Below are 26,365 nucleotides of genomic sequence, written 5' to 3'. Positions count from 1 at the left end.
CCACTTCAAAAATATAGAGAGAAAAGTCCTGCAAGGCATATTTTTCGGGCGGAGACCAGGTGGACTCCATTATAGCCTATGGAGTCTGCAGATTTCTGCAGGTAACTGCTTTTTAAGCAGATTAGGTTTCCGTTCTTTGGATCCTCAAGCAGACCTGAATAACAGAATGTCGAACGCTAGCATGAACCTAGTGTAAATAGTATTCTGTGGATGATGAATCAACAGCTCGAGTCCAAGAAAACAAGAAATCAAAGTTGGCCAGCTAGAATGTACAGGTGAAAGTCATGAAGGGCCATGCTGCCTTGGGTCTGTGTAAAAAACTCAAGTTAAGTTTGTACCTAGAATTCCCCCATATGAAGGAAGTGATAACAGAGCTGAGTCATTTAAAGAAAGCCTTGACGCCACACAGTATGCGCCAATGAGTATAAGCCTTTGGGAAGAAGAATCATTTTGCCCAAATTAATATGACCCAGGGCAGAAAGCGGGAGGGCCCCCCATATCCTACACGAAGATTCGACATATTCTGTATTATTTTTCTGATGGGATCTACTATGTGTTTTTGTAACACACACATATAATATATATATATATATATATATATATATATATATAATTATTTTATACTGTGGAACATTATACTGTGTGTGTGTGTGTGTGTGGGTGGGTGGGGGGGGGGTGGCTATCAGAATTCCTGGTGGCAGTCCCATATGCTATTACTGCATCACAGCTCCTTCATTATAATCTTGCACATATGTATAGTACACCATGGCCGTATCATTCTCCAGAAGGACACTGTCTGTGGTGACCTCCATGCTGGAGAACAAATCCCACCCCATGTATGAGACCTTGATGGCACTTGGCAGCACTGTGACCGTCTGCTTCACCCCAAGTGTGAGAAGGAGCGCTATCGCAAGTCCTTCCTTCCAACCGCGATCAGGCTGTATAATCAACATCAAACCAAGCGAAGATCACTCCGCACAGAGAACTAATGATTATGAAGTCTTCCTTCTTTCTCTTCTGTTCCTTAGCTGCTATGGACTCCTAGTATATCTTCTCTTCTCAGTTAATGTGTGTCTCCTTCTGTAATATATTACTGTGTATTATCCTGTACCTGTATTACTATGCTGCTGTAACATGCTGAAATTTCCCGAATGTGGGACTATTAAAGGACTATCTTATCTAGTACTGGCCATGGGATTATTGGGCCTGCACGGTATTATAGGGGATGGCCATACTGGGAAAATACTCAGGATAGTCGGCACATATGTAAGATTTCGGCCTAAATTTGCTGTTGTGGCTGCTGACTTTAGATTCCTAGATACCTGTGTGAGGGAGTGTGGCTGGAATGTGTACTACAAGATGCTCGGGATTGGCAAGGAAGGTAATACTGTCCATGCACATCTATATTACGTATCTACAAGTGGTATACAGCATCCCTCCTGGGCGCTCACTGTGTATACTGTATACTATATAGACAGCTGACAGAGAGCAGCCTCTCCTACCCTGCAGCTGGCGGGAATCCACACTTGTATAGTCACATGACGCCTGACGTCATGGAGATGCCGGGTCACATGACCATTCCGCGAGGCCTCCGGGTGTTGAGCTGTGTGAGGTTCTCAGTGTTGCCGCACATGACAGGGGGAAGGGTTTCCGGGCGGACTTTGTGCTCTTGGATATTCCTTCCCCTGCAGCTCATGAGCCGGTGACACAAGATCCTGGGTCGTGGAGGACACGGAGAGTGACAGAGTGAGGAGCAGAGGCTGGGGTGGGATTATAACACTGTCATGTACCCGGGATAATAGTAGTCACACTGTCTGTATGCAGCATCATGTAACACTACGCTGTGCTAGGCTTCTGGCTGCCCTGTCACCTGTGCCCCTGGTCTATGCAGTGCATGGTCTCTAGTCCTGGCCACTATGTCCTCTCTGTAACCCGCACACTACACAAAGTACACTGGAAAGTGAAATAGAGTTTTGTCTTAAAAGTCATATTCAGATCCTGAAAACAACAATAAAGCAGCGCTACGTGTCACACACAGAATACAGAGCGGAGTTTGTCATGTTATAACCTGTCATAGGCTGGTTACATACTATGGCGGCATTTTAATGTCTGCATTATGGTGACATCCGGTACCCTAGAACCTCTTCTGGATCAAACTAGTTTTGGAGCGTGTGCTGTGACTGTGAGGTGTTTATAAAGGAGTCAGACCTTGGTGCTTTGGCCGCTAACTCCACAGCCCTGCATTCTACACAAGTTCTCTCTCAAAAAAGAAAACCGATGGAAGTCGCTTTCCAGCTTTATTTTATTGTTACTGTCGATGATAGATACAAAGATGTTCTAAATGGCTAATGTCTACTTTTCTGATCAGAACAGGCCTTAAAACTATACTAAAGTGTTATATCTGTCACCAGGAAAATGGTAGCAAACTAAAAGCTGTACCTTATAGGACTCCTTCCACACTTTCCAAAGATGCCTTTCTTACTCTGCATTGCAGCTCCATTTTCATGACAATCATGATTTTATTCCTAAACAGATTAGCTGAATAGGGCTTTTCTTTATCTGCTGGAGCTTCACTCTCTCTCTCTGGATAAGCACCACCTTGACACACCTTTTTTTGCCATGAAACTCCAGCAAGAGAAGAAACGCCCCTAAAGCCCTTTTCATCTAATTTTCATGAAAATTATGCTGCAGTACAAAATAATTAAGGCATCATTAGAAAATGCCCTACAAGGTACTGTCATTAGTTTCATAAATGATTTTCCTGCTGATGGACTCCATTTCGCAGTGTTTGGCTCCTCAGGTCACTCCACTGCCCCCCCCCCCTTTTATTATCCTGTGCTATCGGGGCTGGTTGACTATAGTAAAGCTATTACCTGTCAGATCAGGGTAGGACTGAGCTGAGGAACCCATCCGAACAATGCTTCCAAACACATGACCCTCGAGTCGTGACATTATGAGACCCACTGGGTCCATCAAAGCATTTGGCTGACCAGGTAAGTGAATACATACTCCCTGGTCAACCCCTAAAATAATTCTGCCCCACTGTGTTTTATATTGCATAATATAGCACCAAGGTAATCACAGAGCACTTCAGTACTTGTTTATGATGTAATACAGTACTGTTATAGTAAGTATGATTTCAGAAGAAAACGTTTAATAAATAGCTGCAACTGTGTAATATATGTTTCTTGTTGTATCCAGCTCTATGCTTCATGCAGTCCTTACTTCGTTTACCATCCTCTGGGGCTCTCCCGGCTTCCTCACTACGAAGGGTCCGATGTCTCTTCAATCAGCTGCTGAACTATCGGGGTATTTCCCCACAGCCAGTCCTACACAGGAGCCACACCACATCTTCAGGTACAGAAACATCAGCAGATGTCTCACAGTTTTCCTGCATTAGGCAAAGCTTATATGGCATCACGCATAGCCAGTACAGTTTTATATTACAGTTACATTGCCTGGTGCCTCTGTAAGGCAACTCACTCTTCGTTACAAGCAGCAGAGAGTTGTCATCATTATTTGGCGACTGACATATAATTACTGTACTTAATATAGTATACTTTGGAACATACCATTTTTGTTTCTCATGGATTCCATCTGAATCCATGAAAAAGATTTGTATGCCACAGATTTGTATTGCACTTGCTTCAGGCGAACATGAATTGCAGTGTGGATGTAATGACATTTATTTATTGCAATAATTTGATTTTATATTTACTTGGTGTTGTGTCCTATTTTAATTATTTCTTTATTCCATATATAGTGATAACTTGGGGCACGTTTTTGGTCACGCACACAAAAAAACTTTCACGCCATCTTAGTGGATTTCTGTTTAAAGCTGTCTCCAAACAGATATACTGCTACCTGGCAAAACAAATATATTTTTTTTAAACTGTTTATTTTTGTCATCAAAATTTGAGACAGTAAGAAAAAAACCCGGCACATCCACAAAAAGAACCAACAGAATAAAATACAATAATAATAAAAACACAAGGAAATTAAACAAATGTGTCAGGGCCCAGGGTAAACAAATAAAACCAGCAATGAAACAAGGTAAGAGGAGACAGGAGAACAAAAGGGGAAAATAGGGGAGGACATCCGGGAAAAGAGGGGACAAAAGTGCAACCAGATCAGAGAGGTTGAGTAGCCCAAAACTCGTCCCATGGGTTCCAGATTGTATGGAACTTCCCCTCCTCGTTATTGAGTAACGCTGTCAGGTACTCCAGGGATCGTGCATCTCTAATCCTGGAGTATAACTCCTCAAGGGCCGGGGGGGAAGGCTGCCGCCAGTGTTTGGCAATCAGGCATCTAGCAGAGGTGAGGAGCAGGAGCCGGAGGGTGGGCTTGCGCAATTTAATATTCTGACTACAGACTATATATTACAGTGCCCCTCACTATCAGGTCCTGGGCCTACTACATAGTACCTTAAAAATTCAATGGGGAGCACCTTTGTTTTTTGTTTTCCTTGATTACGGTATATTTTTGGTAATATTTGAGTTGTATGTTGTGGCCTGCCTTTATTCCTTTTGGTTGATGTATGTTGTAAAATTCTTAATAAAAATTACAGTTAAAAAAAAAAAATTCAGTGGGAGAATTCATAAACATCATCGTCCCGGTCCCTTTCTTATTCTGCAAGGATGTACCCTTATGTCCTTACAGTTTTGAGTAGCCGCACAAAATTATGCAGCTGCAAAACTGGGGAGTTGGCTGTAACTACAGCCGGAGCTCCTCTAGAAATGGCAGGCACGGTTTATTACCATCCCTGCCTTCCTTATCGCTGTGTACACAACACTCAATGAGCGCTGTATATACAGTCCTGATGCAATGATGCAGCTCCCCTCTAACCCCAAAGTCCCATAATCTGCCGGGGATCAGAGACTGTTAGAGCTGCTGGGTTTTAGAGGAACTAGATCAGCTCAGCGGTTATGAGCAGGAGGCTGCACTCCTTCTGTAACGGGAGCTAAGTGTATCAGCCACATGGGAAATCGGCTTAAAAATGTGGCTGGTCCTGAACCAGGGATATTGGTCCAGTACTAAAGTGGTTAAAAAGCACCTGCCACCTCTCAAGTAAATATTTTTATTCTTTGTGAAATCAAATTCTGGAGAACCTTATAGATCTATATTTCCCCTGAAATTTTGATTTGAAATTCATGAATATATTGACAGCTGGGTATTTCCAATTGGGAGTGTCCAACAGTAACTGGAATGCATAACACAGAGTTATAAAGAAGGATCTGTTATTTCAGTTGACATGTCAGGAGTGGTGACAGGTCCCTTATAAGTGTGAGTGTAGGAAGATGTGGCATCCTGTGCTGTATAAAGTCAGTCTACAAACAACCTGAAAGGCATAAAGATGGTTAGTTGAGGATGTTATTACTAGAGATCACGTACAGCCCTTTACCTTATACAAGAATGTACTCAGATAGGATTCTGAACTCGCCTATCAACAAGTTTAAAAGATGGTACAGGCATAAATAGCAAGCCTCAAGCAACCAGACAGTTCTAAAATCAGTGAACTTGTAAGATTCTTAGTAAGACATGCTGTAGAAAGCTTTATTTGAAGCCTCTAAGGCATGCTAGTCAGTGACCGATAAGAGACTAGAAAGGTAAACCTGTAAGACAGGACTAACCTGCTGAACAGCGGATTTGTAACCAGACAATAAACAGGTGTTATATCCGTCTTTACCTTTAGGAATGTTAATATTTTAAGAAAACTTTCTTCCTATGCATAGACTTCTTGTAAATGGTAGGAAAATCTCTATAATAATAAAACTTTCTATCCCATGTATTAAATCATGAACCAGCATGAGAAGCATGCCAAAATTTGCTAATGTAACATGTTTGGTGGCTAAGAAGAATGTATTGAAACATTATTATTATTAATAATAATAGTATTTTTGGAGGTAAAGTTCCTCTTAACCCCTTACTGACATCCGCCGTACAATCACGGCAGATGCCAGGTGATTAAAGAGATCCTATCATTAAAAGTAATTTTTTGGTCCCTAACATGTAGGAATAGCCTTAAGAAAGGCTATTCGTCTCCTACCGTTAGATGTCTTCTCCGCCCCGCTGTTCGGTGTATAATCCGGTTTTCGTCGGCATGCAAATGAGTTCTCTTTCAGCATTGGGGGCGGTCCCCAGCGCTCAAGCATCACTGGGGGCATCCTCAATGCTGTGAGAGAACTCTCCAGCGCCGCCTCCATCTTCTTCAGGAACGGGTCTTCTTTGCATGGGGTTGGCTTCAAACTTCTAGGCCTCAGGCATAGGGTAAAGCCAACTGCACATGCTTGCCGGACACAAGAAAATGTCCGCTTACGATACTATGCAAGTGGCCATTTTCTTGTGGCCGGCAGGCATGCGCAGTCGGCTTTGCCCTAGGCCCCCTAGACATAGAAGTTGAAGCCTCCGCTGGAAGAAGACTCAAAGAAGACCCGTTACTGAAGAAGATGGAGGCAGCGCTGGAGAGTTCTCTTGCAGCATTGCAGAGGCCCCCAGTGCTGTGAGAGAACTCATTTGCGGCCCAGAGAAGACATCTAAAGGTTGGAGACGAATAGCCTTTCTTAAGGCTATTCCTACGTGTTAGGGACAAAAACATGACTTTTAATGAAAGGATCCCTTTAACTATAGCAGCCGCCATAGCCGCCGGGTGTCTACTATTTTATACAGTAGACACACAGCGCTACTGCCTACGATCGGTGCCCACACTGATCACAGGCATTAACCCCTCCGGTGCCTCGGTCAAAGGTGATTGTCATTGTAATGTATTGCATTAGTGATCAGACTCCAAGGGGGTCTAACAAATGCAAAAAAAAAAGTTTAAAAAAAATAGTAAAAAAAAATGGAAGCCTTGCTAACTCCCCCATCCCCAGTTGTGTGAGTTCTGTTCACCGTTCTAGCACATACTCAGTGGGAGACATAAAACTGAGACCAGGCAGCATTTAGCAGGTACCTGCCAGCAAGCAGAGGAATGGACAATCAAGTATCAGAGTCACTGTTGGTACTTACTGTGGTAACCAGATAGAGGAAACAATTTGCACCATGTGGAACTATCTTGTCCCTGCTTCATTTGTAACAATGAAGATTGCAGATGTTATTGTCAACAATGTCATAAAGCTATCTCTAAATTTTGAAAGGCTTGTATCATTTGGATTCCAGTTAACAATTATCTGCTATTTTGTGTTGGTCTGTCACTTAAAATATCAATAAAATACATTTTAAGTTTGTGGTTGTAAGGTGACAAAATGATAAATTCAATGGTTATGAATACTTTTGCAAGGCACTGTAGAACTGTAGATGTTATCTGTACATGGGGATAGGTAGAAATGCTGTGATACCATCAATTGTCTGTATTTGACGCAGTGATGATAGTTATGTGACGTTATCTATAGAGGTGTCACATTGTATTGCAATTATGTCTGTATTATTTGTGATGTAAATGAGGTGGCCAGAGTGAAACTTGCAGGATTTCATGCTTCTTTTTCTCCATTAAAATTTTTTTATTAAAGGCTTCACAATTAACATAAATCAGAAGCAAAACAAGTAGAAAGTGCTTCCACAACAAGGGTGAGGATGGGATGGAGAGGGCGGAGAGAGTTGGGTGATATACAGGGAATGGATGCGACACAATAGGAGGGAAGAGGGTGCGTAAAGCTATGGCACAGTAGAGCCGTAAACAACAAATACAATATAACATAACAGAGAGTAGGTTGCAATGTGGTAGTTAGCATATAAGGGAGTGTACCAGTTGTCAGACAATGGGATTTGTATCCCTTTGTATAGTGTCTGGCATGGGAGAGGGGGGTACACATGGGGACAGGAGTTGGCGGGGGGGTCAGAGCGTGATTCATATTTATTTTCAAATATAGACATTGACATTGAAAGTTTTAAAAAAATATCTTCAAAATTTAAAAGAAAAATTTATGTTTAACATAAAAACTTGGTTTATAACAAAGGTGATTTTCTAGTGACATAATCCCTTTAAGAAAGTTCTGTTCTGATGAGTGCTTATGTCCCTCTCTAATGTCCATTATCTCTTTGAATATGACCATTGAGCAGCATGTGACTGTCAATTTAATAAATGGGGCCTCAGAAACGGGTAGAACTGCTCACGAACAGTGCTCGTACTATATGAGATGCAGAGTTCTGATACTGCCCACCTTGTATGAATGTATTTTTATATTGGCGTGGGTTTAAGAAATCTTTCGGTCGTGCATTTACTGCTTTAATAATGTCTGGAAAAATCGTGTAGAATTAGTGGCTTCTGATGAAAGCTTTCTAATGTCTGTGCAATTTCCAGTTAAATGTTAAAATACTAATAATCTTGCATCTCCAGGAAACTGATTCCTTCATTATTCCACAGCGGTCACGTGACACAGGATGTGATTAGAAAGTCATGATTTATTGCAATGTGATGGAATATTTGAGCAGTATGGCATCTATTTTCTGCATCTTCCAGCCCTGCTCGATTGCAGCATCTGTAACTTGGGACATCACTAAAACAGCTTTGTGGCTGTACCTCCATGTTACTATAGTATGTTTAGTGCCACAGATGTAGTTATGCCATTCTCATCGACCAGTCAGCCAAGCCCTAGTAGACTCCAGTATACCAAGGAGGATTGTTTTTGTTCAGTTTGTATGACCAAAAGATTTACCTTCCCTAAGAACAATTTTCTAGGAAATGTTGAAGTCATAGTAGGGGAAGTACATGCCACTAAAGCTTTTACAATTTTTTAATTTTAAGTATTAGTAAATTGTTGACAACCCTAACATTCGTTATTGAGTGTGAATTCTATACAATGCATATATTTTCTTGTTATGTGGCTTCTCGTTATGTTAAGGGAAAACCAGCAGGCACGCGTAACTATTAAGAGCAGGGGTACTAAATACTGAAGAAGGTCCTATATACTCTTGGTCCTGTAGACCCCCGAGGAATCCTTTGGATAGTCATGTGGGGTCAATTCCCTTCCTATTCTTATAATGTGTAGTATACACATTGTTTCAAGATGTGACATATTGTTGTGTAAGTTAAGGTTTTGTTTGTTATGGTTGCTTTTAGCTACATGTACTATTATGTTATTATTAGGTACAATATGTCTCTTATGCTTTGGGAGGTTTGAGACAAAATAACCTGTATCATGGTGCCAGTCTGATATTTTTCATTGTATGTACTTTGGTGCTCTTTGATTATTTTTAACAATCCTGTGTCTTATCTCTTTAACAGTTTTATTTTCATTTTCCTATTTACGAGAAACCATTTGTTGGTATAAATAATCTACATACCCGTTTTCTTGACATTACCAGCAGATGAAGGTCCAAGCTGAGTTTGTCTATTATTTATATATGTAAAGTCACACCTGTAACCCAGCTCTGCCCCCTTTGACCCAACCTACTCTGTTTCTGCCCTTTTACGGTAATAGTGTCCTCCTCATTGATGAATCCTTCTTTGCACCTTCATACAATATAGTACACACTTTGTGGCCTCCACATGTCATAATGTCCCACTAGGTTATACAATATAGTGATATAGTGCCCCACAAAGTATATGGTATAATGCCGCCTTAGTGCCCCAATACATTTAGTTGGTCCCACACATAATAATGGCCTAGTAATGTCCCTTTCACTCCCATAATAGACTGATATCCCAACCGTTGTCCCTCTTGCAGTGATGAATCACAGTAATGTGTTATGGTCTGGGGATCTCTGACTATGGACTGGCCCCTGACAGATAACTTCTCAGACAGGTTAAAGAAAAAACATACAAAAACAGAAGTATGAGCAGTTTGGAATACTAGTGTGGATACTCCTATACCCTGCCTTGCACAACTAGAAGTAGTCGTGGGCCGGCCTAACTTGCCTGAGTGGGCGCCGACACAGCCGGAGACATAACTAACCTAACAGAGAAACAGAAACCCCTGACTAGTTTCACATTTATGAAGGAGAAGCGGATACAGAAAAAGCCCCCCCCCCCCAAAGGTCCAACTGGACACGGTGAATATGAGGGAACACAAAGTATAGAGTAGCAAATAAATGTGAAACACAGGAAAACTGAACTAAAGCAAAGGGACAGGATAAGCAGAACTTATCACACACAAAAAAAATTAACAAAAAATCCAAACCGCAAAAATAACCTAGGGTTCACTACACCCCGAAAACTGTGTTTGGAGATGGAGCTCAATACTCAGCCAAATCTGGATAGTGTGAACAGGCAGCAAGGCCTGGATGAGCCAGGGCTCAGATGCAGGTGACATTGCGAATTTCAGGCAGACAGACCACATCTGGGACCAGGCACTGAAGATTTAAGACCGGCATCAGACAACATGCCCAGCGGATATAAATAGGAAGAGCAGGTCTCAGAACCGCCCACAGCCTGTAATAGCCCTCAGCACTACAGGGGACTTAACCCCTTCAGAGGCCAAGACACACCAGGAACTGATCCACAAGGCAACTCATCATGTGATCCATGCTTGAGTGCTACTGCAGGAACCGCGTGCCTTGTGTGAACACTCCCCTGCAGCGCATCAGGTGATTCACGCGCCGAATACCGCCTGGACACTCCACGCCTGAACCTAACAGGCCGAGAGCGCAAAGATCGGGTCGTAACATAATGGCAGCGTAGATCAGCATTAATCCCTGCTGCCTATACAAGATTAGCACATACAGAAACATGGCTACACTGCTGTATAGGGATCAAGTGCCCATGTAACGGACATTGAGTTGTGGACCCACTGTGCAATCTAACTATTTTGACTATGAGATACTCCGAAGGGCGATGTTTAAGTAATCTCCCTAGTATTCACCCTTTATTCGCTGTACGGGAATCTGGACGTCGCTGTTGGGAGACCATTGTTGGCTTTTTCTCTGAGAGGACTTGGTGTAGGTGGCTGCTGACTAGGTGGTGGCTGTGTTGGCTGCTAGAGAGAGTTTACCGGTGAGTGCAGAGCGCTGGTGGTATAGCCAATCCCTGCCGCCGCCGCTAGTATGATCCATCTATGTAAGAGGGACAGCCATTGGGATATTATTCTTTCTCCTCACTCCTATCATTATGCAGGAGCCAATAGGTAGTAGGGTACTCCTGATTTAGAGGCTATAGACACCTTTACAATATTTTTATTTGTGTACCTGCTACCTACATACCCAGTTAGTAGTGTATGATCTAAATAGTCTCTAATATTTTCTACCCATTTTCTCTGGTAACTTAGTGACATAGGTGGTTGTATACTGGACAGCATAGTATAGTATGATGTGAGAACCTTTAGGTTGTATACATTTCAACTAACACATACAGATTTAACCCACTCCTTCCTCATGTGGTGCCTAATAATCACATAAAGATTCAGGTAAAATAGATGTTCCGGTGAGATCAATTTGTAATTGTGTTTTTCGTGTGACCGGTAGTAAGCCGCACTTATAGTTAGGTTATAAATTCTGTTTAGTTAGTTGCTCGGATGAGCAGGAATTTGTCTATTTTTTACCTGAAGTTAATGCTGTATTTTTGTTTTGCTCCTTTGTGCCTGAAGTGAAGGTTTATTTATTTTCCTGTTTTTGTTTTTCTTTAAATAATTCTGTTTGCTGCACAGTTTGTGTCTCTATCTTGACTGTTTGGGTCTGCACCACTGCTTCTACCGAGCTAGCTTACCCACAGTCCCTATATAGGACTATACTACACCCTCTTGAAGAAGCACGTTGGGAGAGTTTTGGGAATATATCCTGACACATGTAATTGCTCTTCTCTAGCTTGCCAGTTCCATTCTCCAAGGCTTACCTGGGAGGTCTCTACCCATTAGCACTGTTTTAATTATATTTATCTAGCCCCACCTCAACTCCATTCAGAATGGAGGACTATACTCTCCTGTTCTCCTGATTGATGGGAGTTTGAACAGTCGGATCCCCCCAATCGGCAATCCTATGGATAGTGAATAACTTGTTCATATTGGAATATCCCTTTTAGGATGGAGAGGAATTCTTGCTGCTTTCTTGAGACTTTGTGAATGTTCTGTGTAACATGATAGGTTTTATATGTTTTTCAGCCTGTCACGTGTCCTATTATTACATTTTGTACCATGTGAGCCCAAAAATATATGAAATTAAATGGAGTAAAACTTTCACTGAAGCAATTAAATGTGTAAGGAAGGTAATTGAGTCATCTGCAGTCAATTACTGAAGCTACTATTTTAGGAGACAGCTCATGTGCTAACTCTTATCTATAGTTCTGTCTAGAACGTATTCCATTACTCTAGAAAGTTCAGTTTCAGGGACATCCGGGCACAACTGATAATGCCGTCCGTCTAAATGGCTGATTTTCCTTTTATGACATTAGACTTCTGTTTATGCACATATGATATGATCATTGATATGTGGAGAATGATGTTATTTCTGGCAGTTCATTGTTACATCTTTACTTCCAGTTATGGTGTATAGTAAAAAGAAACTCATAGCATTTAGATAATGTGCTGTTACTTAGAAAAGCTATTAGAAAATATAGATTGACTGAAAGCTTGTCTAAGGTGTGCAGTGATAGGAAGTAGTGTATAATGCTTGTAAAGAAAAGTCTGTAGCAGTAGTAGTCTATGAGACTCAGTGGGCTCTATGCACTTTATCATCATAAAAGGGGAAATTTGCTTGGAGTAGTGTGCTAAGTTTTCTGTGAGGTGGAGATGAGATATAAACTATTACTAGAGCTGACCCCTATATCTATAAAGGTGATCACACATGTTAGATAAACCCCAGCTGAACCTGTTCATTTCAGCAGGACCAACACACTCTTTAATTTGCATATGTCAGGGGAAAAGAGGGTTGGGGCATGTGGGATTTCAAGAGACAAGTGCAGTTAGCTTTGGTGTTTGTTGCGTTGTTTAATCTCTATAATGTCAGAAGGTCAGTGTCAGTCACGTAGGGGGGTCTGATTCAGAGATCCAATCTGAGGCAGCCAGTGTTAGAGTTCAGAATCATACCACTTCCCTGTTCCTGCCTGACACGACTCTCCTCACAGTACTGAATGAGTACTGGTTACCAAAACTAACAGCATTGATTGCTCTGGAATGGTGGGGGCTAGAGAAAAAAAATTCCAACTGTTCCTGAATAATTTGAGTAGCGCCTATTAACTTGGAGGTGGTGAAAGGACCTCTTCAAAGGGGTCGTTCAGTGATGACAACTAACAAATTCTTTTTGACAGTCCCATAGACATTCTTGATGTGGCAGCAAATGTGTGCGATCACCTCTCCATTCAAACAGGGGGACTCGGGACTCCTATTGGTGAGGATCCCAGCTGAATTTTATTTCTATTCCTACATAATTTTTAAAGGTGTTTTCTGGTCACAACAAATTATCACCTAGTCACAGTATAGGGATACTTTGCTGTTCAATCGGGGTCTGACCTCCCACCCATCATGAGGACATGGGTGTTTTGCACCCCAGTTTGAATTGAGTTAGTGATCAGAAATGCACACCCCTGCTCCATTAAGTAGCCTAGAAACTTTGAAAGAAATGTGATTTCATTAGCAAATACCTTACCTCAACCCTCAAGAGACTGAATGACCTTTACAACTTTGAAGTATGCCAGGAGCGTAATACAGTAATACCAGCTGTCATGTAACAGACTTGTTTTTTCAGTAATTTAAAGGATAGCTTCACCTTTGGTCATGAATATATTGTGTGAATGTTAATTAGAATTCTAAACAAGATTTCTCTGTAACGTTTGTGATTCTTGAATTTACTTGATATATATTATATATTTTGTTCTTACATTGCAGGTGACACAGTGAATATTGGAGATGTATCTTATAAAGTAAAACCACCAAGGAATCCTGAACTGGTACCCCAGAGTTATAGTAAGCCACCTCTATTACTCAGAAGCCTTTTTTGCATGTTGCAAATGTTTTGATCAAGCACTTTGCCTTTGAGAGGTCTAGATATCTATGTATACTGCAAATAATATACTGTCTATAGTGGCAAAAGACATATTTACATATACACTCACCGGCCACTTTATTAGGTACACCTGTCCAACTGCTCGTTAACACTTAATTTCTAATCAGCCAATCACATGGCGGCAACTCAGTGCATTTAGGCATGTAGACATGGTCAAGACAATCTCCTGCAGTTCAAACCGAGCATCAGTATGGGGAAGAAAGGTGATTTGAGTGCCTTTGAACGTGGCATGGTTGTTGGTGCCAGAAGGGCTGGTCTGAGTATTTCAGAAACTGCTGATCTACTGGGATTTTCACGCACAACCATCTCTAGGGTTTACAGAGGATGGTCCGAAAAAGAAAAAACATCCAGTGAGCGGCAGTTCTGTGGGCGGAAATGCGTTGTTGATGCCAGAGGTCAGAGGAGAATGGCCAGACTGGTTCAAGCTGATAGAAAGGCAACAGTGACTCAAATAGCCACCCGTTACAACCAAGGTAGCCAGAAGAGCATCTCTGAACGCACAGTACGTCGAACTTTGAGGCAGATGGGCTACAGCAGCAGAAGACCACACCGGGTGCCACTCCTTTCAGCTAAGAACAGGAAACTGAGGCTAGAATTTGCACAAGCTCATCGAAATTGGACAATTGAAGATTGGAAAAACGTTGCCTGGTCTGATGAGTCTCGATTTCTGCTGCGACATTCGGATGGTAGGGTCAGAATTTGGCGTCAACAACATGAAAGCATGGATCCATCCTGCCTTGTATCAACGTTCAGGCTGGTGGTGGTGGTGTCATGGTGTGGGGAATATTTTCTTGGCACTCTTTGGGCCCCTTGGTACCAATTGAGCATCGTTGCAACGCCAAAGCCTACCTGAGTATTGTTGCTGACCATGTCCATCCCTTTATGACCACAATGTACCCAACATCTGATGGCTACTTTCAGCAGGATAATGCGCCATGTCATAAAGCTGGAATCATCTCAGACTGGTTTCTTAAACATGACAATGAGTTCACTGTACTCCAATAGCCTCCACAGTCACCAGATCTCAATCCAATAGAGCATCTTTGGGATGTGGTGGAACGGGAGATTCGCATCATGGATGTGCAGCTGACAAATCTGCGGCAACTGTGTGATGCCATCATGTCAATATGGACCAAAATCTCTGAGGAATGCTTCCACACCTTGTTGAATCTATGCCACGAAGAATTGAGGCAGTTCTGAAGGCAAAAGGGGGTCCAACCCGTTACTAGCATGGTGTACCTAATAAAGTGGCCGGTAAGTGTACACATAGTTGAAGAAACATCCTGTAGTGGTGTGCTTCCAATTCATGTTACAACACTTAAAAGGCGTGACAGAATGGGTTGGGTAATCAATGTTTTTCTCTGTTTACCTCTTGCACATGACTAAAATATTGATGTCATGTGACATAAGTATTCAGCACTTTACTTAATCATCCTAATGTGTAAAAAAAATTTTCTCCTAAACATATTATTGCCTTCACAAGTCCTTGGTCTCTTGCCTTGGGGGATTTTAAATCTGTTATATTTCTGTTCTGTAGAATCATATAAACCTTAGGATTCAAACCTTTTTGTCACTATGTTTTTGTAAAATAAGACTGGGACTGCAAGGTTATGGAAAATTATGGTGAATTTTGTTCTATCGGCAATCTACATGGCAGGCAAAATGTTTGAGTCATAGTCACCTAAATAAATGTCTTGCATTGTCTTTAATAAAGAGCCTTGTAATACTTTAAAGAGGACCTTTCACCTCCTGGGGCACATGTGGTGTAATACACCACTAGAAAGCTGACAGTGTGCTGAATTTGGCGCACTATAGGCTTTGCCGTTCTGTGCCCCCACTGAGAAGCTATCGGTGCCGTTACCGTAGCTCTTCAGTGTCAGAAGAGCGTTTCTGACAGTCTGTCAGGAACACTTCTCCTGACAGTAGTGTCTTTCGCGATGTACTGTTTGAGGGGGCATTCCTTACCATTCAGCGTCATCGCTGGGTAATACAGGATTAATATAGGTATGGAAGCATGAGCCCCCCTCCATTTACTGTAACCTCTATCGATGTTCATAATGTTCACGTCTCTCTATTGAGAACAAATTTAAGCCATCATATGGCTACATAAATGGAAAAAAAAAAAAGTTATGGCTCTCAGAAGATGGAAGAAGTAAAAAAGAATAGCTTGTCCTAAATAGGCTCTGTCATTAAAGGGTTAATACTGCATGTTTGGGTGCTGTCTGTGGTGCTGAAAAATAGGCATGATATTCTTTGTTTCTCCAACATATGTTACCATGCAGTGGAAAATTTATTTTCCTCCTATTCTACTTTATTTTCCTTTCATTAATTTTTACAATTACCTGAACTTGGTTTAAGAAAAAAGCTACCGTGTCGATTCTAGCAGAGAAGGCAAAACTTCTATAAATGTCCAATCTGCTATAAGAGTGTGTCGCTCCTTTATCCCTGCATTTTGGATAGTTTCTTTTTGTTAAATGTGTTGTCCATGAATTTATTTTTATGGATAGACCATAAATCTGATCTGTGTGGGGCCAACATCCAGCTTTTTTTTTTTGGAAGGAAGAGGGGTTTATAGGCCCTGTACTATACAGTGCATGGGGCTGGAAGCAGATGATATAACACCCTGTATAGTGAACTGAGCGCGAGCTTAGAGGGCACTATCTCCTTTCATCTTCGTGCACTGAATAGTACAAGGATTGGATGCACATATATATCATAGCACAGGCGTAAGACACACATGAAAAGATCCCCGTGTATCCCAGTGACATCACAGCGTTTGAAGAAACTAATTATAATGATGTCACATTCAGACATTTTGTTTGTTGTCCCAGTAAGTTAATGGAGACACATTCAGTTTTCCATATCCCAATCCCCCTCATCCATACTTATTGCCCTTTAGGTCTCATTCAAAATGGGCCCCCTTAGTTTGTTGGGCCCCATAGCAGCCACTATGTCTGCTACCTTGGCAGTTACATCCATTGTTGGAAGGCTTCTCCATACACTCATCAAGACTATCCAGAGTTTGATGAGGGTTCACAAATAAAGCTCCTCCTTCCAGTAAATCAATTTTTTTTTTTAAATTCTAAACATTACTGGCACGTAATATGGCTGGTAGAATTTAGATATTGTCACCGGCCTCCATCTAGTAATACCAGCTGGGCTGGTGATTTAGCACTCTAGCTGCAACCCTACTGGGATCCCAACCAATCTCATGTTTACCGTAGTGCTGAGCAATTATTTGAAAAATAATCGAACGTCATCTCAGTTAACCCCTTCCCGACATCCACCATAATAGTATGGTCCAAGTCCAATGGACTTTAAAAGGATCAAAACCTAAAATGGCTCTTTTCTGTCCATCGATTTTGCCTTTCCCTGTATAATTAAAATTGTTTTACTCAATCAATTATTTCAGTTTGTACAAAACTAAAGGCGGATTCTTATTGATTCATTATTCAGTATTTCTACCCTAAGCCAATCTATTCCTCGATACATCTTCATTTTACCTAGGTCATTTCTTTTGAGTGCACCTATAATATGATTAGCCTTTAGCCCACCATTTATATTCAGCATTTAGCCTTGTATTGTATGCAGATGATATGTCCTGTTTGCCTTGATAATTAGCTTTATTAGTTAGGGTTTGGGACACCACACAGAGTAGAAACATAAATCTATATATACAGTATATATAATTATTTTTAAACTGTATTAATTAAACATTTTAACAGTATAATTTAACATAAAACCACAGCAAAGAAAATCCCACTGACAGGTTAAGTTCATCTTCCTCAAAATCTGCCTAAAAAAAAGGCCTCCCATTCATGCCAATGATTGCTGATTTTTCTGCTAGAGGAAAGAAAAAGCGTTGTGCCTTATCTTTAGGTGGATTCAGACTTGCAAACCCCATTGAAATAAATGGAATACAGAAAAAATTCATTTGCGTATATTTACATGGGTTTTTCCAAAAAAACACTTCAAAATACCTCTAGTGGTTTGTAGGATCCTGAATGTAGGATTTTTCTGTCCATTTGAAAAATCGGACATGTTTGTAAACGGACACTTAAGGACACAACATAATATCCCATTTTAAATAATGGAAAGTGTAAACGGACATAGCTAGTGTCCGATGCTAAAATCTTGTGCGTCTCTGACCCCCTCCCCGCAAGTGGCTTTCCTCTTCCTTATCCTTGGCAAACTTTCTAGTGTTAAGGGCGATCTCCTGCGCCACTTCCTCACAGCTGCCAAAACGGTTATCCCCTGCCACTGGCGCAGCTCCACCCCTCTCTCTCTATTGGAATGGTTACAGGAGTTTATCCGTATTCGTAGAATGGAGTATCTGGTGGCAATGGACCTGCCCGACTCCTCCAAGTTCAAAACCCTCTGCCGGCCGTGGGTGGTGTTCCAGGAGTCCTCGGAATTCTCCGCCCTGTTCGCCTGATCTCCTTATCATGTCTGCTCCCTGATCTCTGATGTCTGTCCACCCATGACTGTACCTTACCCTTGTCTCTCCCCTTTCCTACTTGTGTTCGTCTAGTGTCTCTATCCCCCCTCATTGTCCCTAGTACGTGGGTCTTGCTTTGTCTATCTCTTTCTCCCCCCCCCCCCTTTTTTTTCTTTTTCTCACTCTTTCTTTCCTTTCCCTTTTCTTGTTTTGTCTTTATTTGAATTGTTAGGTTCTTGTTGTCTCCATGAGGACTACCTTTTGCCTAAAGGGGTTTTCCCCTAGTGCCTACTTTACACTGCGGCCCTGTGTGGCCCCCCTGTTTCCTTTTGGGATTGTTATACCCTCATCGCTTGTTTGACCTTTTTGTTTCTATGTTTGTTATTTCTTGTTTGAAAAATTCTTAATAAAATTGATTACACCTAAAATCTTGCGCGGACATTAGCTACACTAGCTGTCGGACACCTACGGTAGTGTGAACTCAGCCTAAATGACAGATCTAGCTGGCTTATACTGTATTTGCCCAAGCTACTAAAAGGTACAGAAAATGTCTTATTGTGCACTCTTAAGATGGGCATATAAAATGCCATTTTTAATAAATTCTCCCCAAGTTTACATTGAATTATGTCCAAAATTGATGCTTTGATTCACTCCAATTACAAGCGATTGTCTCATTGGATTGCACTTTTGTTTGATTTTTCAGTCTCTGATTCTGTAAGTCAGTCCATTGTGCAACACCTAAGATGGATAATGCAAAAAGATCTTTTGGGGCAAGACATCTTCCTTATTGGGCCTCCAGGTCCTCTTCGGAGAGCTATAGCTATGCAATATTTGGTAAGTTGTGATGTAGTCAGCTCATCTAAAAGCTTGTTCATATGTTTTGCTGAGTTTGATGACATCTTTGCTGAAATCCCTTCTTTTACACTTTACAGTTGCATGTCAAGTATAGATTTTCTTTAGCAGCTTTGGTTATTGATTCTTCTGTTAGCGATTTTGTGCCCTACTAAGTTTTTAGTAGATATGTTTCCATAATTTACATATATTTTCTTCTGCATGTAAAAATAAGGCCTTAGAGGTTCCATACACCCAAATCTCTGAACATTACAAGTATATGTAATATTGAGTCAGTCAGACATGCATCGCTTTTCCATTGGTAGGGGTATTGTTAATGTGTTGAATATATTGGTTAATGAGTTAATTGTGGAAACGTTTCCGATGTCATTGTTACTACAGGAGCTGACTAAGCGAGAAGTTGAATATATTTCGCTCTCCAGAGACACTACTGAATCTGATCTCAAACAGCGGAGGGAGATAAGAGCTGGCACTGCATTTTACATTGATCAGGCAAGTTATTATTGTAGTATGTTACAAATTCTGGCTATGATATAACCCAGTTTATAATGTATGCATAGATTAAAGGGGTGATGAATATCTGATCACTGGGGCTCTGCTCCTGGCACCTTCACTGTTCAGTCCTTCCCATCAGCCACCACTCCTGGAACTACACTGTAGACAGAGCCAGAAACAAACATGGCTGTCCATTGTTTAGGGCTAGTTCACACGTTAGGGGCCGCGCGGGTTTTGACATAGAGAGCCGCAGTGAGCCGCGTCTCTCTCTGGTCAAAACCCGCCTGCCACGACCATCGCGGTCGCGGCTTTCCCCTCCGTAGCCGGAGGGTGCTGACACAGGAGGGTGCTGCCTCCGTAGCCGACATAGGAGGGTGCTGCCGCTAGGCGGAAGCCGTGGTCCAGCGCTCCGCGGCTTCCGCCTGAAGACAGGACATGTCGCTTCTTTTCTCCGCTAGCAGCAGCCCGCCGCTAGCAGAAAAAAGAAGCCCGGCAGTCTGCATAGACCACCATTGTAAAGGGGCGGTTTTTGAAGCGAAATCCGCTGTCAAAAACCTCCCCTTTGCTCACGTGTGAACTGACCCTAGTGTCTGTGCTGTGTTACTGCAGCTCAGCTCCAATTGTGTCTTACAAGGTAGAGCATTTACAGGACTCTACTGACTCTTTAAGCATCAAACTTTTCCAAATTCTAGACTTTACTCCTACCTTATGAAGTTACTGTCAGATATTCTAATGTGTGAAATAACAATTCTGGAGAATATTTTCTTACAAATCTGTTGTGCTATTATTATTATTATTATTATTATTATTATTATTATTTATCCTAGAAGTTTATGGATATATTGACAATGGGGTGTTACTAGTTGGAGATATGTCCCCACACTCTGACATTGTCAAACCAGTGCTGATATTGCCAGACTATGTAACTCTTTCACAGGGATGTGTAAAAATAAAAAGACTACCTGGCGCCCGTAAAGAAGACCTCAGCAGAGGACTCAGTGTAAACAGTTTCATCTCTTACTTGGACACCAACCCGGCAGGTGGTGAACAATAGAAATATGGTAGAGTGCTACTGAGACAAAATAAGCCAAATGCAATGAAAATGATAAGCCAAAAGGTCATCTCTCTGTGGCTCCTCTGCTCCTGGAAATTCAGCCTGGCCTGAGGAAGATGCCGGATCGGCGTTGAATTGCGTAGCCATTTTTACTGTTGTTTGGAAGCCACTAAAGATGACCTTTCAGCTTATCTTTTTCATTGCATTTAGCTTATTTTGTCTCAGTAGCGCTCTACCACTTGTCCCAGTTTTTTTTTCTTCACATATTTATTTCACAAGGAGAATGGTAAGGCCCAGTTTTCATATATTTTTTTTTTTTTTAAATAAATTTCTTGGATGAGTAACATAAATAGTGAGTTATTGGTGGTCACCGCATGTTCTAGGCTTAGAAATAGTAATTATGTTCGCAGGAACATTTCAGACTAACCGTTTTTCAAGAGGTTGAAAAATTAAACTCGAAATGTTCATTCCTCTTTCTGCTTACAGGGGAATTTGCAAATGTTGTTAAATTCTCAGAGCTGAAGGTAGTCCCTCAGCTCCCCGTGTTTGGTGCACAAAGCACACAGGAAGCAAGGAGATTTATATTTTGGAATGTATGAGGAATTTATAAGTAAAATAATTTGTTTTTGTAATTCAACTTTTGCACAATCTGAACATTTTTTATGAACTTTAGTCATGCTAATGATTCCTCAATCTGTATCAAAGTGCTGATTTAGAGAAGGGAGTTCATAGCAGAGTGTTTTGACAGATATGATGTAATGTATGTAAAGACCACTTATGATTCTAGCATCAAGTTGAAATCGTGCTTTCCAGAGTAAATGTGATAGATCTTCTATCCTCATTTTGGCTGCAAATGTAGACTTGCTGTGTTTGATAGATTTCCCAGCATTGATTTCTCATGTGGCCTTAGGTTAAGTTTTCTATTTAACTCCCTATTGCCAAGGCTATTATAGGCCTTGATGTCCAAGCAATTTATTCAGATTTCATCATCGCCATCCAGGAGCCATAACTTTTTTATTTTTCAATCAGGCTTTTTGCAGGGCATTTTCTGTGGGTCAATTCAGTTATAGCGATACCAAATATTATACTTTTTATAGTAAAATAGTAAAAAAAAGAAAGTACTGGTTTTCATGTCACCCTTCAATAGAGATTTGTGAGGGTTTTCTTAACCGGATATATGCCAATTAATGTCTATGCAATCATGAGGGAAGATTTTACTGCCTTTCCATTCCTTTTAATACTGAGTGACTCAGGAATTAGGATCTGAGAATCGCAACATTGAAGGGGTTACTTGCCATTTTAAACTGAAATTGGTGGAGAAAAAAGTCCTCTGTACAGAGCTGTAAGATGCCTTAATTTTACTACTGTATTGCAGTATATGGGGAACTTGCTAGGTGACACTATAAATATATAGTGAAGACAGGTTTTAGAGCCTTCACAAGGTCCAGTGATGGCGAACCGTTTAGAGACCGAGTGCCCAAACTGCAACCCCAAACCCACTAATTTATCACAAAGTGTCAACATGGCAATTTGACCTTAATAATGTGCAGATCCACAACTACACACAATTACAAACCTGCAAAATATGGTCATTTGAATGGAGCTTTATAGAGCTTTCTGCCCCACTGTGACCCCACACAGTCCAATCTGCTTCACAGTGACCCCCCACACAGTACAATCTGCTCCACAGTGGCCCCCACACAGTCCAATCAGCTCCACAGTGGCCCCCACACAGTATAATTTGCTGCACAGTGGTCTCCACACAGTACAATCTGCTCCACAGTGGCCCCCACACAGTATAATTTGCTAAACAGTGGTCTCCACACAGTACAATTTGCTCCATGGTGGCCCACACGCAGTATAATCTGTTCCATGGATGGGTGCCCAAAGAGAGGGTTCTGAGTGCCACCTCTGGCACCTGCCATTATGGTTCTAGGCTGTCATGAGTACTAAATAGCTCCTGCTACCTTGATGCGTGGGAGCCATAGCAGAAAAAGAATAGAAATAGGTGGCGGGGCACCGTGAGTGGGTCATTATTTATTTATTTCTTATTTAACTAGCTAGTTTGATAGGAATAACACCTGGGTATTACCGGATAAGAGTTAGGCAAGGATTAATGTTGGGCAACGACTAAGCCGCCACCATGTTGAATCCCTTAATTTTTTTATTTTGACTCCACTCCTTCCAAACTTTTTTTTTGTTCACTGGGTCATATGAGAGCTTAGTGTTTGCGTGACAAATTGTTCTTCATATTGGTGCCATTTATTACTCTGTATAATGTACTGGGAAGCTGGCAAAAAATTCAGAATGGGATGGAATTGTAGAAAAAGCGCATTTGTTCTTTCTTTTGGGTCTCGTTTTTATAGCATTTACTGTGCAGTCAAAATGACATTTCAACTGTATTCGATGTTTCGGTATGATTCCGGTGATTCCAAATTTATATAGTTTTATTTATATTATAACCCCTTAACAAAAATCCCAAACTTCCCAAATAAAAATGTTTTTCTTAAAGTCACCCTAGTCTGACACCTGTATCTTTTTATATTTCCATGTATGGAGTTCCATAGGGTGTCCTTTTTTGCAGAGCCTGGTGTGCTTTTTAGTTGTACCATTTTGGGGAATATCTGTTGCTTTGATCACTTTTTATTCAAGTTTTTATCAGAGGCAAAACAGCAAAAAAAGGCTATTTGGCACTATTGTATTTTGTGTTTACTTTTCTTTATTTACTTTTATATCTGATCTAGGGAAAGGGGGGTGATTTGAACTTTTGTATTTTTTTTAATACTTTTAAAAAACTTTTACTTTTCTTCTTTTACATTTATGTTCAGACTTCCTAGGTAGGTACCTTGAAACCTAGGGGGTCTGATTGCTCATACTATTCACTGAAATACTACTGTATGCAGTGAATAGCAAAATGACAGCAGTTTTATTAGACAACTAGCATATGCCCGCGACTTAGTCTGCAAGTTGGTGTTGGCGCTGAGCCACTTATTTTTAGCCAATTGCCCGTCGTGGATGATCTACCTGCTCCCGCGTCTCGGCTCTGCTACATCGCAGCATATGCGCAGCATACTCAGTTGTATGTACATCTCTGCATATGGAGAGCGTACTGAGCTGTGCTACAGCACTGGTTAAGCTCTGCTACATCTGGCCATTTGAATTATAGGGGTGTTCTTATGTCAGTGTGTGAGCAGCTTCTGTGTTACAAAGGGCTGAATGGATGTTGCTGAAATGTGCCAAAGTTCGATCAGCCTGCTCCCGCATCTTGGCTCTGCTACATCACTGCATATGTGTAGGATACCCAGCTGTATGTACATGTTTGCATATGGAGCGCCTACAGAGGTGTGCTACAGTGCTACATAAGCTCTGCTACATCGGGCAATTGTGATTACAGGGGTTTTGTTATTTGACTGTCTGACCAGCTTCTGTGTTACAAATGGCAGAACGGATGATGCTGAAATGTGCTAAAGTTCTCCCCCATCCCCCATCAGAGGCAAAACAACACATTCCCCGTGGTACTCACTGAAACTCTACACCCGATATACTCCTCTTACCCACACACAGCCTGCATGTTCTGTAGTTTCCTGATTTTCCATGAGAATCCATTTTCATCAGCTTTCACACTGTGCAGCTTCATTCTATATAGCGCCGCCCACTGCCTAGCATGATCCTATCCTAAAATGGCTCAAGGACCTGTGATGATGTCATCACAGGTTCTTTAGTGTTGTGTGAACCTAAATTCCTTCACTGTGGTCGTGTAGTGACGTCTTTTACCGGGATAAAAAGTAGCCTGTGTTTTAATCGGGGTTCCTATCTATGTATGTGGCAAATTTCATGCAAATCTGTTCAGCCGTTGTTTGCGTGATTGAGGAACAAACATCCAAACCCACAAACTTTCACATTTATAATATTAGTAGGATGCTTCTGGCAGCGTACAATAGAGCTAATGCTATGACAAGCCTGGGAGCCTTCAATAGGCTGCTGGTAGTCATAGCAACTGATCGACTCCTTCCGGTGACGTTCAGGAGGGTGGCGATCGGCGAAAAATAGCGGCACAATTTAGACGCTGTGGTCCCGTTTGATCGCAGCATCTAAAGGGTTAACAACTGCGATCGGTTATGGTCAAGGGTCGTATCGTTATAGTCAAGGGTCGTATCTCCTCTCAGCTTTTTACTTTTGTTTCTTTGTATTTACCTAACTCGGGACAAGGTCGTGCTCTTAGTTCTTACTTAGGACTGTTGGACGGCTTTGTGGAGGGCTTCCTGGTGGCGGGGGGGACCTCAATCTGGTCCTAGACCCTTCATTGGACTCTTCTGCTGGCGTCTCTTCTCACCCTTACTTGCTCATCAGGAGGGTTAAGAGGGATCTTCATTCCCACCAACTTGTGGACTCCTGGAGGTTACTCCACCCATTAGATAGGGATTACTCCTATTATTCTCCGGTCCATCACCGCTACTCTCGTATCGATTACCTCTTTATCCGTCACCAACATCTCCATTCTTTATTGGCTGCGGAAGTCGACAACATTACTTTCTCCGACCATGCATTGGTTACTTTGTCTGTTTCCTTGTCCTCCCCTATTCCCTTCCAGCGTCAATGGAAACTTAACGCATCACTTCTTGATGACGTAACAATCTTGGATGACATTAAGACCCGGTTGGGGGAATACTTTGAGAGGGAGGAACTGTCGGGGATTGCTCCCCCAATGGTGTGGGAAGCTCACAAATGTTTTATCCGGGGTATCCTGTTGCAACATGGTTCCCGCTTGAACAAGGAACGCCAGGCTTGCATTGAATCTCTGCTGCAGCGGATCCGCTCATTGGAACTTCTTCATAAACGCCAAATCACTCCTGATGTTTATTCTCAGCTTGCCAACGCCCGAGAAGAATTGCGTACGCTTGTCACTGATAGGGTGAAGGGTACTCTAGCTAAATGTAGACGTCATTTTTACGAGTTCGGAAATAAGAGCGGGCGTTCCCTAGCTAGGGCCCTTCGGGTTCAGCAGTCCTCCACCTATGTTTCATGCATCGGTTCCGCCCAGGGTACTCGATTACACATGCCCCTCGATATTGTGGCTGCCTTTCGGGACTACTATGCCTCTTTGTATTCTGTAGACTCTGGCCCTTCTCCTCTCCCTGAAACGGAGTTCCGAGATCGCATTCGCTCTTATCTCTCCTCCTCTGGTCTCCCGTCGCTGTCCCTAGAGGACTTGACGGCCTTGGAATCTCCTATTGTTGAAGAGGAAATTTCTTTAGCTATCTCCAGTATGGCAACGGGTAAGGCCCCAGGCCCAGACGGCTTTACCTTGGTATACTATAAGAAACTTGGCCCTGAACTCCGCCCCAGACTGTTGAAAGTTTTCAACTCTCTCACCGATGGCTCGGCCCTTTGTCGTGACTCCCTCTGTGCTCACATAGCGGTTATCCCCAAACCCGGAAAGGACCCTCTTCTGTGCTCTAACTACCGCCCCATTTCGCTAATTAATGTTGACCTAAAAATTTTAGCCAAGATCCTTGCGACCCGTTTATCGCCCTTGTTAGGAAATATTGTTCACCCGGATCAAGCTGGATTTTTACCCGGCCGTGAGGCTCGAGATAATA

General features: G+C 41.9%; 1 protein-coding gene across 1 annotated transcript in view; it reads left to right on the top strand.

Annotated features, from left to right (window-relative positions):
* Window positions 1–1,646: 1,646 nt before the first annotated feature.
* VWA8 (von Willebrand factor A domain containing 8) overlaps window positions 1,647–26,365 on the top strand; it is a 200,197-nt gene continuing 175,478 nt past the window's right edge. Inside the window, exons 1-5 of the mRNA XM_075265448.1 lie at window positions 1,647–1,746; window positions 3,202–3,357; window positions 13,749–13,826; window positions 19,068–19,198; window positions 19,598–19,708. Coding sequence (XP_075121549.1) covers window positions 3,213–3,357; window positions 13,749–13,826; window positions 19,068–19,198; window positions 19,598–19,708 — 465 coding nt within the window. The 5' untranslated portion in view covers window positions 1,647–1,746; window positions 3,202–3,212. The remainder of the gene's footprint in view (window positions 1,747–3,201; window positions 3,358–13,748; window positions 13,827–19,067; window positions 19,199–19,597; window positions 19,709–26,365) is intronic.

The sequence above is a fragment of the Leptodactylus fuscus genome, chromosome 2 (assembly GCF_031893055.1).
Source record: "Leptodactylus fuscus isolate aLepFus1 chromosome 2, aLepFus1.hap2, whole genome shotgun sequence".
NCBI lineage: Eukaryota > Metazoa > Chordata > Amphibia > Anura > Leptodactylidae > Leptodactylus > Leptodactylus fuscus.
The sequence above is the reverse complement of the archived record's forward strand: the minus strand, read 5'-3'. Positions and strand labels throughout refer to the sequence as shown.